The 16,184-nt window shown below is 32.7% G+C and overlaps 2 protein-coding genes across 2 annotated transcripts; both read left to right on the top strand.

The window, feature by feature from the left end:
- Nucleotides 1-7,534: 7,534 nt before the first annotated feature.
- LOC111405596 (probable methyltransferase PMT15) lies at nt 7,535-11,907 on the top strand. The gene is made up of 6 exons (XM_023034552.1): nt 7,535-8,450; nt 9,837-10,047; nt 10,316-10,607; nt 10,709-11,101; nt 11,208-11,285; nt 11,539-11,907. Exons 1-6 carry the CDS (start codon nt 7,779-7,781, stop codon nt 11,780-11,782), a joined length of 1,890 nt encoding a protein of 629 aa, XP_022890320.1. The 5' UTR covers nt 7,535-7,778; the 3' UTR covers nt 11,783-11,907.
- A 132-nt stretch (nt 11,908-12,039) lies between these two features.
- On the top strand, nt 12,040-12,881 carry LOC111406963 (stamen-specific protein FIL1-like). Its single transcript, XM_023036314.1, has 2 exons — nt 12,040-12,384; nt 12,715-12,881. Exons 1-2 carry the CDS (start codon nt 12,087-12,089, stop codon nt 12,720-12,722), a joined length of 306 nt encoding a protein of 101 aa, XP_022892082.1. The 5' UTR covers nt 12,040-12,086; the 3' UTR covers nt 12,723-12,881.
- Nucleotides 12,882-16,184: the final 3,303 nt, after the last annotated feature.

The following is a 16,184-nucleotide window of genomic DNA, read 5'->3' as shown; positions in this document are numbered from 1 at the left end:
AATATTTAATTATTTATTTTAAATGGTAGAAATTTATTTCAATTAAATTTTAATTACATATTTTGGTTATTAATATTTATTCAGTAGTTACATTTTTTATTTATCATTTAAATAATCATTTATTTATTATTTAAATGTTCATTATTTATTTTTGTGTATTTAAATTATTTATGGAATACAAAGAAAAAAAATTTAGGGAAGCCGTCTGGCCCAGTTGCCGTCTGTTTGCGGACGGTCTGGACCGTCTGTTTTGCAGACTGTCTGCGTCGTCTGTTTACAGACGGCCTAGACAGACAGTTGAGACATTTGGGCCGTTTGCCCGTCCTCTCCTCCCTTTCTTCTCCGGTTCAAGAGCCGGAGATCACTATTTCAGCTCAAAAACATCTCAAGAAATTTCATTTTCAATAATTTTACATAATGTACAAAGATTTCTACCATTATTTCCAACAAGATTTCTTCCCTTTTTTTTCAGACGTCGATTTGAGAGTGATTTATTAGGGGCAATATTGGGTTTTCATTGTTTTTAAGATTTTTACAAATTTTTCAATTTTTTTTAATTTTTAAACAGTAGTAAACAATCATTTTAAAAAAATATCTTTTTTGGTGGTTATCTACCAGCATTCCCTCCCGCCACCCTGCCCTCTAAGATTAGAACCCATTTCTGCACCATCACCTCCAACAACGTCCACCTTCATCTTCTTCACCATTTCTACACCATCACCTCCAACAATATCAACGTTTGTGCCACCAAACCTCGCAACCAGCACACAAAAAAACCCCTACACCATCTCTATTTCTTCAGCTCCCAAGCATTCTAGATGTAATTTCGTGAGAAAATATTAGAAACATTCTTCTCAGCAGGTTAAAATGACGGCCCAGTTAATTGATTCTTCAAATATGCTCCAGTTAACTTATTCTTCATATATATCTTCTCTGTGGCATATGCTCTAATTAATCGAGTCTTCAAATAAGTTTTTCACATCTTAGCTTTTGAAAAATCTAAAAAATACACACATAAAAAATTGAAAAGTTATGGGCGCAATTATTTCGATAGTTGTCTTTTACTTTGCTTGCAATTGATCGTGGAGATGGAGTTTTATAATCTTGAGATTGGGTTTGTGTTTTGTCTGGGTCAGTGCCAGTGCCAGTGCCAGTGCCAGTGCCGTGGCTACGCGACGATAGCACAGTATTGCACTGAGAAGATGAATTTCATTTGTTAGTTTTTGGTTTTTGGAGACGATGGTTGGTGTAGTGCGACAAGGCAACAGTGGCAACGGTGGTTCTGAGGTGCAACAGCGCATGGGCGATGGCAATTGTAGGCTGTTACTGGGTTCTAATTTTTTGCGGGTGTGGTGGCGTTGTGTTGGGAATTTGGAGAAGATAAGGGTAGGGGTGGGCTTTTAGGAAAATGTAGATGTACCATTTTATCCTTCCTTTTCAATTTGATCAATATTGGCCAAATTTTTATTTTCTCAGCCAATTAACAATCAAATGGACGATTTTCATCCATTCGGACTTTAATTGCTAATTTTTTCAAAGATTTGGGATCATTGATGGCATAAATTAAAGGTTAAAGTAAGATTTACAAAAAAATCCAAAGTTTTGGATCCACTGCTACAATTTTCCCAACACAAAAATGTATGTTTATCAATTCATTTAACTCCTAAATTCACCCTAACTTATCCCTTTAGTACTTACTTTATTTTTGTTTTGGGAGTTGGTTTGACCACGTAAGTGCAAATGGTCATCTAACTTTTTTTCGTGGAATGGTGACCTTTGCACATAACTGCACATTTCAATGTATAGATGATGCTTGAATGGATAAAATGGTGAACAAAATTGTTGACTACTTAACTCTTCTTTTTTTTTTTTTTTTTTTTTTTTTTTTGGGTTAAGGTGTTCGCCTTCGGCAACTATTCCTTGGGTCTGTGATCCGGCCCCCTCTTCACACATACCAGTTAAACTGCGAGATGTGTCTCCAACTAATCAGGGTCCGAGCACCTCTCCAACTGGACTGCCAAAGTGCATAGTGAGCCAACCCATGTTGCGCCTTGCCTTCCAAGCCACTCCTGCCTTCCAATATGTGCATTGCCTTCCAAGAGCCCAAAGAATCGAACCCACGACCTCTGATTTGTCAGTTTTGAGAGAACCCGTCCTTTGTCAGTAGAGAAGTGCCCCGGGGGGCTGTTGACTACTTAACTTGATTCACGGTCAAGTGGTTCTTTGTTATTTAGCACACAAAGACATGGGTCATCTATCGTCTAGGACACTCTAGGGACTGTGATATGTTAAAGTATGTTAGATTTATAATTTTCTTTTAAATGAGTTAATTGTTCCAATGATCATGGAACTTGGGTCTATTTTTTTTATTGGTCGCTGAAATTTAAAATGTCGAATTTTGGTCATTAAATTTATGTCCATGTCCCAAAAATGTAGCCATTCCTACCCCTCACATCAATCCCACTAGCCTCTTCCATTCTCGTTAAATCATGACAAGGGAGCAAATCCATCTGGCTTATGTTCTTGATGTAGCATTCAAACCCAATGACTATATGAAATTACGTCGATACTTGAAAAAGAAAAAGTTTTTTTAGTTTATCTATGGATGGAATAAGTGATGATCCAACAGTTCTTACTCAGATGATCCTACAGTCTTCTCTTGATTCAACATACTTCCACTGTAGTGTCTGAACATGTACTTTTATTTTCTCTTGAATCACCGTACAAATACTTTCTATTACTCTATTTATTTGAGTATCTCAGCCAAATTAAAAAATTATAGAAGATGAGTGAATCGACTGGTTTAATCCATTCTAAATATTAGAAAAAGATGCGGAAATTTTGCTCAATGAAGTTTAAAATGTCAAGTTTTGACCATTGAACTCTGAAAAATGTTGTACATTATTTACTGTAAATTCAATATTTTCCAAAATTCAATATTTATGTTAGTGAATAACGTACAATATTTTTCAAAGTTCAGTGTCCAAAACTCGATATTTTAAATTTCAGTGAGCAGTCGAACACACGAACGTAAGTTCAATGACTAAAACTCAACCTTTTGAATTTCAGTGATCATCCAAAGACATGGATTTATGTTCAGTGACCATTGAAACAATTCTATTAAATTAATCCAACAGCTTATTTTCTTCTATGTTTAAATGGTAATTTTTTAAAAATATGTAAATTTGGATTTATTTGACAAGCCAACAGAAACATACTAATAAGATTCCATTGTAGTCACCACGTAAGTTATGAGATTGTTAAATTAATGAGGCTACTTCAAAATAATTAAGTTAAGTTCTTGTTTGAGCCTTATTCTTGTCCAAAAAAAACGTATTTTTGAATAGGATATTAATGGAAAATATATTGTTAAAAAATAAAGAAAAGTTTTAAATTTACGTGTAATATTATTTTATTAAAAAAATGTGTGGTTAAAATGAAATCAAATCACTGTAAAATAATGAATTTTGATGAAAAAATGGGCCTCAAACAATCGCTAAGTATTTTAAAGAACTTTAATATAAATGTTTTATTTTTATTTTTTAAGAACAAAATAATTATATATGATTATATGAATGTGTTATTTTGTTTTTTAAACATAAAAACCATTTTTTCATATCCATAATCTCCATCCCTCGCCCCAATTCGTATTACTTTTCGAGTATTTTCTTACATTTTGAATACTTATGTTCGGTTATGTTTGTTATGTTTTCAATTAGTGCGCTATTTATATTACTATCAAGGAAACAAAATAGAAACTATAATTAAAATTGAATATCAGTATTTATTTGTAATATTCTCAAAAACGACTTTAAATATTTACCTGATTCTTTTATCGATTTTATGGAATGCAATGAAATTATCAACAATTCCTTTATTAGTTATCCATCAATTAATAAATTATATTTCTAATTAATCTATTAATGACATTAGTTAAAAAAATATTTATAGTAAATTTTAAGCTTAACCAAGTCATGAATTGAAATTTTGCCATCGTTTGATAGCAATTTTTCACCCTAAAAATTTAATTTTTTTTATCATTATTTTACTATTTCATTCATCATTTTTGACTTCTTCACTTACAGATTAGTCTTTCGAACAGTAAAAAAACCAATTCTCATCATCATTATTGGGCCCATATTATTTGAGTCACTTGTCCAACGAACTAATGTGCTCGATTACAATTATGGAAAATTGGCGCAAATGATTTCTAACGCATGGCTATTGTCTGCAAATAGTCCCTTATATTTCAGTTATGGCGTTGACTTCCCCCAACTTATTGATTTTGTATGACAGAAAGTCTTTTTAGATGGTCACCATTCATTATTATTACCGTTAAAGTGTTTATATTTTAATAAAAGACATTTATACCATTTACTCGTTTAATTCCCATATATTTTGCAGTCATATTCAAAACTTCATATATCAAAGAGATTGAAATACTTTAAGGGTGTGTTTGATTACATTTATTTTCTATGGAAAATATCAGTTTTCCATCCAAATTTTCACTTGGAGTGTTTGATTGCTATTTTTTTCCATGGAAAACATTTTCCAACTTTTGAAAAGATGCCTAATTTTCCTTGTTTTTAAGGAAAATATTTTCCTTGGGTAGATGTGGTTTTTATTTTTCACAAAAAATGGAAAATATTTTCTTTTCTAGGTAATTTTTCCATGTCAATCAAACACACTCTAAGAGATAAAGAAAGAAAAAGAAATATTAATTATTGGTTTTCATCATTTTTTTTATCGTTACTGTGATAATTGTTAATATGTGTATCATTTTTACATTTTTATTTCTCGTAGCTTTTTAAGCCATTTTCAATCATGATAAATCGAGCAACTTTATTGTGACCGGTATCATCTCATTATAATTGTATAAAAAAATTAGTATTACATTCAATAAAAATAACACTACAGAGCAAGATGCCAAAATAACTATATTTAGACGAAGGCTATGTTTGATACCAAATGAATTCCATGAAACTAGGAAAATATTCAAATATTTTCCACCTTTGTAGTGTTTGATAGGAAACATTTGCCATGGAAAACATTTTCTACCATTCCTTGCCACCAAAACATTTTCTAGGTTTTGGATGAAAATGAATTCATTTTCTAGGCCACTCTAGCAATTTTTTTTTTCTTTTTCTTTTTTTTGTTGGCAATAGAAACAAATTCTAAGAATTATTGTTAAAAAAATTCTCTTTAATTGATAATTTTCGTGTAAAACAAAGCCAAACAAATAACAAAAGATAGATGATTTTCTTATTTTTTTGGCAATGAAAACAAATTTTATCCCCAATACCAGTAAATTCTATCCATTTAATTGATAATTTTCATGTAAAACAAAATCAAACGAACACCAAAAAATACTTTTATTTCAACATTTTTCACGTGAAAAATTATACCAATCAAACACAATAATTTACAATTTTTAGGAAAACAATTTATAGACAGTTCAATTCTCTGAAATTCATTTTTTTCCACCAAAATTTCATCTTTACAATCAAACGGACCATAACTCTATTAAAAGTGATTCATCCAAAGTTCGTATACGTGCACTAGAACAAAAAGAAAATTTTATACTTTGATAGAATATTTATTTTAATTTTTTTGGCATTTATCAGACTTTTATTCATTATTATTAATTTTTAAATTCATTGTTATTCTCTCAAAATGAGGTTCGAACTTAGGTCAATGAACGAGTAAGGATTTACTCTTACCACTTGAGCTAACTTTAGCTTAGGCTATATCTAACTTTTAGACTTTTAATTATTTTATTTTTATTTTTTATTAATATTTTTATGCCAATTGAAATTAAAATAATTTTATTTTACCTAGTGATTTTGGATGCTCTCATGTCATCTATATCAAGTTGTCAAAATTCATTTTTGATTCCCCAATGTTAATAAAAGTGCCGTTGTAAAGCTGCATATTTGAAAAAAAAAAAAAATTTGAAAGTAGAAATTAATAAATAAAGAAAAGATTCAATGGCATATGATAGAACAAATAGAGAAAAATGGATCGCCACATCATAATTAAATGACATTATTTGACTAAGAATTATTAGAATTACTCGTGATGAAGTTAATAATCATCGCAAAGAAATGAAAACATTCAAAGAATTATGAGAATTAAAATTTTTTGCACAAATCTTCTTTTAAGCGTATAAATGGATGAATGATATGAGTGTCTTTTTATTAAGACATATAATTTAAAGGCAAAAATGGATGGAAACCAACCAGACGAACTTTGGCTCACAAAATTACTAAGTTCAGAGGGTCAACGCGATGAATGAGATATTAGAAATCATTTATACTCAAGAATTATACGTTAACAACCATCTGTGTCAATTTTAATTTTGCACAAGCACCATAAAAATTACACAATACTTCTAGTGTTAAAAATAAATAAATAAATAAATAAACTTCTAATTCGATTCACTATCCCATGACTCCATGTCGAATTTAACCTTTTTAATTATGTCTATCATTTTCCCAAATTAATATTGGGATAACGAGGGTAAAGACATCATTAATTCGAGGGAGATAGAGATCATTATGTTTGGGATTTGGGGCCTACAATTTCATCAAAATACTGTCTAAATGACAAGAGAAACTTCAGTGGGACAGGAGGCCCATCACACCCAAAGGTGTGTGGACCACCCGTCGAGGTGACGCTTTGACATTGGGCGGGAGCACCACGTGAATGGTGTGCCATCCCTACTGAAGATTTAGTCCTAATTGACATTATGACATACGTGAATGCTTAAGTGGGCCCTGTTGCTTATATAAACTCAACTTCTAAATTTTACGATGGCATATATTTTTTTTATTCTAATTATTCCTTTAAAGAATAATTTCCAATACAAATTCCTTTTGCAACTATGTGAAATCTTGATAATGTCATACTCTTGACTCGTGAGAATGTTTATTTTTTCAAGTTCTTTAAATTATTCCTGTAATCAAATTCTTGATATATTAATCTTGTTCAGTTACAAATTTTCACGATTAGTACTGCCTTATTATTTTAGCAGCAAGCTAGACCCCAAGTTTTGTCATTATTGCTTAGTCATTTTCGAACAGTGCAAAACATCCAACTTGGCTCTCATAAATTTATGGACAAAGACAAATTTAGATGTGAAATACAGCTTTAATAGGAATTTAGACGGTTTTGTAGTTGTGGATGAATTGCACAAATAAAAGATAAAATAATAATAAATTGAGGGTCGAATTACTCCTTTTACAGTAGGTTAACGTTGAAACATGGAATTTGACTCTTTGTAAGCACAGTGTACAGGTAGCTCTTATTCCCTGATCTGCTGAAGCACATTCCGCGATTTACCTTCCTCACAAAGCTCTAGGCGAGAAGCGGTGAGAATTTTCAAGGTTGGGGTTCAATTTTTTTGGGTTAAGGTTCAATACTGAAATTTTCCGTTTCAATCAATTTTCTTTGTAGCTGCTGCTCCGTCATTACTCATTTTTCTTAATTCTTTCCCTTAATAAGGCGCCAGAGCGAGCGAGGTTCAGAAGATACTGTTCTTTAGCTCACTACGCCACCCACTCCCACTGTCCATTTCTTGAATCTTGACATATCTCCCGGACCCCACTCCCCAGTTCACTTCTAGACTAGTCCTATAAACTCGTACACAAAACCACAAAACAGTCTCATTCTCATACATACAGAGAGAGAAATCCAAATAGAGAAAGAGAAAGAGAAAGAGAAAGAGAAAAAGAGAGAGAGAGACAAAGGGTGGTTAGAAAACTCATAGTAGTTTAGCCATGGCAGGTCCAATTCCACTACATAACTGGAAAATATCGAAACTCTATTCAATTGTTGCTGTATTCGTCCTTTCCTACCTCTTCTATCTTCTTGGCGTCTGGCAACACGACGGCGCCGCCACCCCTGGTCTTGGTGCAACCACTACTTGTATCTTGCCCCGAAACACCACAACCCCAAAAGGACAATCATCAACAAGAACCCCACTTGACTTCACCTCCCACCACTCAGCCGACGAAAGAGGCGCCACAACTTTCCCCGACGAAACAATCAAGAAATACCCATCTTGTTCTATAAAATACAGCGAATACACCCCATGTGAGGACCCCAAAATGTCCTTGAAATTCAGCAGGGACAGATTGATATACAGGGAAAGGCATTGTCCGGAGAAGAATCAAGTGTTGAAATGTAGAATTCCAGCGCCTTACGGTTACAAGAATCCGTTCAAATGGCCAGTGAGCAGGGATCTTGTGTGGTACGCCAATGTGCCACATAAGGAACTAACGGTGGAAAAAGCGGTGCAGAATTGGATTAGATATGAAGATGACCGGTTCAGATTTCCCGGTGGTGGAACCATGTTCCCTCGTGGAGCTGATGCTTATATTGATGATATCGGAAAGTTGATTAATCTGAAAAATGGGTCTATCAGGACTGCCATTGATACTGGCTGTGGGGTATGCTTTCTTTTTCATTCTTGATACTATTCCCCGGCCCCACCCCAAGATTAATCCCTCTGCTTGGATCTTAATTGTAGAATTTTCTTGTTTCTTCTTTTTCCAATCTTGGTGAAGGCTAATTAATGCAGTAAGCTTGAAAGGTCCAATTATATGTAAAATAAGTAATTATTATTGCTGTAATTGAAATTAAGTAGTAAGTTTCACTTGTTTCTAAATTGAACCGAATATGCTCTCAGTATTATGAAGTTGATAGCGTTGAATAAGATGAAAGAAGTAAGAAATTAATATAGCCAGTTGTCTAATACATTAAATTTTTTTGGTACCAATCTACTTAAAATTGGACGACTGATGAACCACAGAAATGGTAAGTAGTAAGTTTTACTTGTTTCTAAATTGAACCGAATATGCTCTCAGTATTATGGAGTTGATAGTGTTGAATAAGATGAAAGAAGAAAGAAATTAATATTGCCTGTTGTCTAATACATTAAATGTTTTTTGGTACCAATCTAATTAAAATTGGACGACTTATGAAACACAGAAATGGTACTGCGTACGATTTTTGGTTAGATATTGACCCGTATTATTGACAGATTCTCTGAATTATGACAAGAAAATTAGTTGAATAGGACTAACGGGTTATGGGTTGGTGAGGAACAGTACACCAGCTTTTTTTATTTTTGGTCACCAGATCCATGCAGCAAGTCTGCTAGACACGTGGCATTATGGCAATGCATGTATGTTGTCTTTTAGCTCCATTACGTTTGAATTCATTGATAAAAAACTGAAATTAGATGCATGATAATATCGTGATTGAAAAAGATAAAGATTTTCATTGGATCTTTAGACCTATGTAGCGATAAATCGAAATTATGAATAAAGATTGTTATGTTGTTGATGCTTAGTTATGTTATGGCGGATTAGCACACTGAAATTCATATCCGGTAAAATTTCAGAAAAGTCTTAACCCCAGTGACTATGTTATATAATGCCAAAATAAGTATGCATGCTGAAAGAAAAATGTAGAATTGATTCTCTTTGAAGTTATTTTCGAAGTCATAAGTCATAAGAAAGTAGTTAACAGATTTAATGTGACCGGTGGGAAGGAAGACGCTATTAAAAAAGGGGAAAAAAAATAAAAAATAAGATACCCCTTTTCCTATTGGTCCGACCAGGAAGTAGCAAGTTTAAATTTATTAGTAAATGGTACTTGTTTGTGTGGTGCCATTCAGAAAGTAATCAACAGCGTTGCTCTTACAAGAGTTGGTGGATCCCTTTTCTCCATAATTACCATTTCATTTTTCCTGGATCGAGTTTTATTCAAGTTATAATCTATCACAATTAGGACTTAATCTGTCATTGTGTATTGCATTTTTAATGTTCCAGGTCGCAAGCTGGGGAGCTTATCTTCTGTCACGTGATATTCTTCCAGTGTCATTTGCACCAAGGGATACCCATGAAGCACAGGTGCAATTTGCTTTGGAACGAGGAGTTCCGGCATTGATCGGCATTATGGCCTCCAAGAGGCTTCCGTACCCTTCTAGAGCTTTCGACATGGCTCATTGTTCGCGTTGCCTCATTCCGTGGGGACAATATGGTAATGCCGAGGCTATAAAATGGTTTTGCTGCATTTTTGAACTGTGTTATCAATAAAATTTTAACTCAGAGTCTATCATAACTCATATGAGGATATTTACCGTTCTTATACAGTATGCTAGTCTGTTAGATTGGAGAGATACAGATCCTAGTGATTTTTTATATTATTTTATTTATTTATTATTTTTTTTAATCTTTAGCATTGATAATCTGGAATTTTGTTTTAATTCTCTCTTGTAATTTTGTGGTTGGGTTTTCTGTCAAAACAGATGGTCTGTATTTGATTGAAGTTGATAGAATTTTGAGGCCGGGTGGATACTGGATTCTCTCTGGTCCGCCAATCCGATGGAGAAAACACTGGAAAGGGTGGCAGAGATCGAGGGAGGATTTGAATGCAGAACAAACACAGATTGAGAATGTAACAAAGAGCCTGTGCTGGAAAAAGTTGGTTGAGAAGGATGACCTTGCCATATGGCAAAAACCAACCAATCATTTGCATTGCAAAAAAGTGCGGAAGAATTATCTGCCGTTGTGCCCTGCCCAGGATCCTGACAAGGCTTGGTATGTGCTCCTTGACGTGTTACATTGGATTTTTTTATACACTAGATGTAGAAATGAGTATCTATTTATGCTTGACATTCTAACTTTTCAAACTGCTTTAGGTACACAAATTTGGAAACCTGTTTAACTCCCTTGCCTAACGTTTCTAACAATCAAGAGGTTGCCGGTGGGGAACTGGAAAAATGGCCAAGGAGATTAAACGCGGTACCGCCTAGGATTAGTTTGGGGACTATAAGTGGAGTCACCGCTGAAAGTTTTCAGCGAGATTCAAAACTATGGAAGAGGAGACTGTCCTACTATAAGACCGTTAATAACCAACTCGGACGACTGGGAAGGTATCGAAATCTCCTGGATATGAATGCATTCCTTGGTGGATTTGCTGCAAGTTTAATTGAAGACCCTGTTTGGGTCATGAATGTAGTCCCGGTAGAGGCTAAGATCAACACGCTTGGGGTTATCTATGAACGAGGATTGATTGGAACATACCAGAGCTGGTAAAAGTTCCTAATTCTTGCTTCAATGTTTAATCATTTATCGAGTTTTCAGTTACTGTGGATTCATCTGGTTTGTTAAAAATTTCTATAAATGAATTTGGTGCAGGTGTGAAGCAATGTCGACATACCCTAGAACGTACGATCTAATTCATGCTGATTCAGTATTCACTCTTTACAAGGATGGGTAATTCATCTCTCTATTCTGGGCTTTTCGGTTGTCAAAATGTGTTAACCAAAATGCAACTTCCGGTCAAAATATTAGTGAAAGAAGAATAACAATTAGGCCTTGTTCCCAATAAATAAATTTAGGATCGAATAAAACTTATTTTTGTCACTCCTTTCGGTTCATTGCTAATATGTTGTACTCATTAGATTGCATTAATATTATTAATATGTTGCGTAACGTAATACATCTTTTTGGGTTGTTTCTAATGCAGATGTGAAATGGAAGATATTTTGTTAGAAATGGATAGGATTTTACGACCGGAGGGAAGTTTGATTATCCGAGACGACGTAGATATATTGGTGAAAGTGAAGAGGATTGCAGATGGACTTAACTGGGATAGCCAGATTGTAGACCATGAAAATGGACCACTAGAGAGGGAAAAACTTCTGTTTGCAGTGAAATTGTATTGGACAGCTCCAGCTTCTGCTAATCAACAAGGATCCGAAACTTCTTAGGATCTTTTGTTTTTCCTCATTGTCTTTATTCTTTTAGTTCCCTAGCTGTGTTTTCATATGACAAGACGCAAATGTTTACTCTTACAGACATAGAATGTAAAAAAATAACAACCATTAACATTTTACTCGATTTACTCAAGATGCAAAGGAAACATTTTTGGTCTACCAAACGCAACTTATGAGCCAAATTTCAAATAGGTAAGTCATGCAAATGTTTTACCACTTGTTACCTATAAATATAAGTGAAAACCCCTACAACACAGCAATCCCTTAAAAAAAAAAAAAAAACCAAGAAATTATTAAAATGGCAGCAATAAAATCTGTATTTTCACTGAAATTCTGCCCAAAAGTGCCAGTGGTGGTGCTCATGGCATTGGTTTTGCACAGCCAAATGGCTCAATCTCAGACACAAACTTGTTCGACTTCACTTGCAAATCTGAATGTGTGTGCACCATATGTGGTGCCTGGTGCAGCCAACACCAACCCTAGCCTTGACTGCTGCACTGCATTACAAGGTCTGGAACATGACTGCATTTGCAACACTCTCCGGATCGCCTCCCGTCTTCCAGTCCTGTGCAACCTCCCTTCCTTCTCTTGTGGTGGTTTGTTCTCTCTCCCCCTTTTTAGTTATTTCGGCTGATTTGCTAATATCTATTAATTCACTTTATCATAACATTCCATTTTTAATAATATTATTCGATACTATCTATCAAATCTTACAAAAGATTGTCGAATACAAATTAGGTAACACGTATCTCTCGATTTTTGAACTTATAGAGAGAGTGATTTCATTCTAATTAGGTGACAAATAAACAATTGAAACATTTGAACTTGAAGAGTTGGCATCCGAAAAAATCTTATTTGATCAAAATTGCATTTGATTATGTTTTTAACTATTTATTGTTTTATAATTTGAATGTTTCTTTGTGCAGCAAACTAAAGTTGGATGTGCTGATGACTGCAGAATAATGTCAAGAGTCTTAATAGTTTTTCGGACATTTTTATTTTCTTTTAATAACGACAGATGTCTATTGATCTGAAATGCAACATTTCAATGTAATGGAAGTCAGGGACAATTGTAATGAGATAAATTAATAAAGAGAACATGTTTATCCACATATAAAAAGAATTCGATAAAATATATTTGGTTTCAAATTTGAATAAATTCACCAAATCATATCGCCACCAACCATCCAAGCAATCGCTGACCATCACCTTACCCCAATTCCTTAAACTTGATTTTAGATATTAAAGTATATGAAACTCATCTACACCTCGTCGAAGAGGTAAAGTCAGGCAGCGATTTAATGTTTTCGATGATGTAAGTTATAAATTCGATGATTTAATGTATCCAACATTTTAGTGCTCGACGAAATTGGAAGAAAGAGTGTAATTACAACATTCAAATGACTCTTTATGATTTTATGATGAGCGAATTGAAAGCAAATTTTATGAAAATTATGGTGCAGAATTTGGGATGAAATATTTGGGCGGGATAAAAAATTCAAATTTCCGTGATGCTCAGAACCGATTGACCGGAGAATCCACAACACGTCTACCAAGAAAAGAAATGCCCAATCTGCTCTACAAACTAAGGTTGATCCAAAAGAGAATTTGGCCCAATCTCAACATGAACCCTACCCTTGTTAACTTGCTTCTGTGTACGAAAGGATCTGATTGTAAATGTGGATAATGCAATTATGACTGTAATAAAGTATGTAATTGGGCTAATAGTGATGGCGGCACAATGGTGATGCGAAGATAATGGGGGTGATGGTGGTGAATAGTATAGTGCAATGTTTGAACAAGATTTCAAATCAATGGTTTTATTGTGGAGGTAGTAACACGGTTTGTAACATAATGTGTTAGTAGGATTTGGAAGATTGTGACGGTGTTGCGATGGTGGCTTTTTCGATTGTCAAGTGCAATGACCGAGTGATGCGCAAGTAACGCGGTGGAACATGAGCAACACAATATGACTTTTTTAATCGAAGTAATATGTGGTAGCACAACATGTTAATCATGCAAGACTTTGTTATATATATATATATTAAATTTCAAGGGTATTTTACCAATTACCACTATTTGAATTGTTTTGCATGTTAGAATTTCACCTAATTCGATCCATGCCAAGTCCCATAATGAGTTATGTAAAACAGTTATCACTACTATCTTAAAAGAGCGAATCAGCCGGCTACTGTTTATTCAAGACGTATTTAGGTGTTTTCCATTTTACCCTGAACTCCCTCGCATAGTAACTCTCACACTAAGGGTCTAATGGCCTTTTTATATGTAGACAAAATATCTCTCCGCCTTGACAAAAAGTCAAAAATAGTGTGCTATCTAAAATGTTTGATTCATTCTCTTTCCAAAAGAAAACAAAATCCTCAGTTATCTAATTTCTTTTCATTCGTCTCATTGATTCAATCATTAAAAAAAATTTGTAATCATTTGCCGGAACTAAGAAATCCTTCACACAAACGCCCTTGCTGTTTCCTTTCTCACACAAAATCGCCTCCTCGACTTTTGGTGAAAATCCCTACTACAATAAAAGAGTGAATGTGAATAGCACTATTTCATTCAGGACGTATTTTGTGTATTCCCTATTTTATCCTTGAATATACCATAATATTCCACTTCACTCTTGAAATTACTATTAATGGTTTTCCTACGCGTGTGTGATGCTGCAATTTTGCCTGATTTGAATTTTTACGTCCAAAAAAAAAAAAATTGATGTCATTACAACATAATATTTTTTTAAGAAAATGATGTAAATTATATTGAGAAAATTGTCGTGAAAAAATAATAAATATTAATAAAATAATTAATTTTTTTAAAGAAAAATACAAATTATACGCATTTTTAACACACACGTTTGATGTACGTTTAATTATATTCGATAATCATTTAGATCATTCGACATGTCTATCATATAGTTCTCGAAATGACCTTCGAACGAATATAGAAAATTTATGCATTCGACTACTGTGCAGTCGTCGGTAAATTTTTAAAGTTAGATTGTTATCGAAATTTTTAATTTTTTAAATGATGTATCTTTTGACATTAAAAAAATTAAAAGTTTAGTAGAAAATTTTCTAAATGACGTCAAAAATTTTATTAGATTATTTAAAAAATTAATTGATCAAGAGGAAAAAGTAACAATAAGAAAAAAATTCCTAAAAATGATCGAATTCTTTTATATATAAAATTTTTTCATATGTTAAAATAATCAAAATGAAAAAATTAGTTGACCTTAATTTTGTGTTGTTATAATTGAAATGTATTTTCTAGGGATAGGATAAATGTTCCCTTTATGCATGGATTAAAAACCAAAATTATTGGAGCTCATAATTTACATATCAAACATTATTTTAGTCTGAGTGATTATTTTACATATAAAGGACGTATTTGATGATAACTATATTCAATATAATTAAATCTCGTAATTAATCGAATCCTTTTTTATTGTTCAATATCCAATCGATTTAATGAAAAGTGTTTTATTTATGTGTAATATTATTTTATGGAAGATTCTGCGATTGAAAATAAAAAAGAGAAAAATGAAAAAAAAAAATTAATGAAGCCAACACAAGTTGAGCCACAGTATAATATTTTGTTACTTAAATTGGGTTGAGATTTTTATTTAATCACCCAATTTTGATATATTTGAATTTAATCCTCCAAAATTTATATACATTTAAAATATTAAATATCGTCAAATAAATTAATCGACATCTTTTTGACTGACTAATAAATTTTTTCAACATTGTGTTAAATTTTTTTTTATTTATCGCAACTTCTTTTAAAAAATAAACAATATACATGTTTCAACATACTCCGTGTCACGTTATAAGGGTAAAATAGATTTGTATAAAAAAATATATCAATCACAAAAAAAAAGGCAAAAAAAAATTGCGACACAATACCCTGTCATGCTCTTGGGTGCCAAGATCCCAATTGCTCCATACATCACGAAGCAAAGCATGTGCAACAATATGTTTTTTCTTTTTTTTTTTAAATAATACTACATGTCATTTTTTTTCTTTTTTCATTAGGTGATTGATAATTTTTTTGTTTCAATTTTTTTCTTTTTCTTTTTTCATTGGGTGATTTATTTAGTTTTTTTATAAAAATCTACCATAAATCTTCTATATTCTCTCAAAACTCATTTTGAGAACTATATCATAGACACATCGAATGATCTAAATAAATATCAAAAATAATTAAATGTACATCGAACGTGTGTTTTAAAAAATGTGTATAATTCACTTTTTTCTCAAAAAATCAATTATTTATTAATGTTTTTTATTTTTCGTGATTATTTTCTCAATATAATTTACATCATTTTCTTAAAAAAAATAATATTTATGTGTATGACGTCAATTATTTTTCTTTTTGGACG

This window comes from Olea europaea, chromosome 12 (assembly GCF_002742605.1).
Source record: "Olea europaea var. sylvestris chromosome 12, O_europaea_v1, whole genome shotgun sequence".
NCBI classification, from domain to species: Eukaryota; Viridiplantae; Streptophyta; class Magnoliopsida; order Lamiales; family Oleaceae; genus Olea; species Olea europaea.
Note: the sequence above shows the minus strand (reverse complement) of the source record. Positions and strands in the feature narration are given on the sequence as shown.

Bases quoted from the DNA above. Each gene is read 5' to 3' on its own strand.
- LOC111406963 (XM_023036314.1), top strand. From the start codon at position 12,087: ATGGCAGCAATAAAATCTGTATTTTCACTGAAATTCTGCCCAAAAGTG.
- LOC111405596 (XM_023034552.1), top strand. From the start codon at position 7,779: ATGGCAGGTCCAATTCCACTACATAACTGGAAAATATCGAAACTCTAT. The intron at 10,048-10,315 runs GTAATGCCGAGG...CTGTCAAAACAG, and splicing joins CATTCCGTGGGGACAATATG to ATGGTCTGTATTTGATTGAA. The intron at 11,286-11,538 runs GTAATTCATCTC...TTTCTAATGCAG, and splicing joins TTCACTCTTTACAAGGATGG to ATGTGAAATGGAAGATATTT.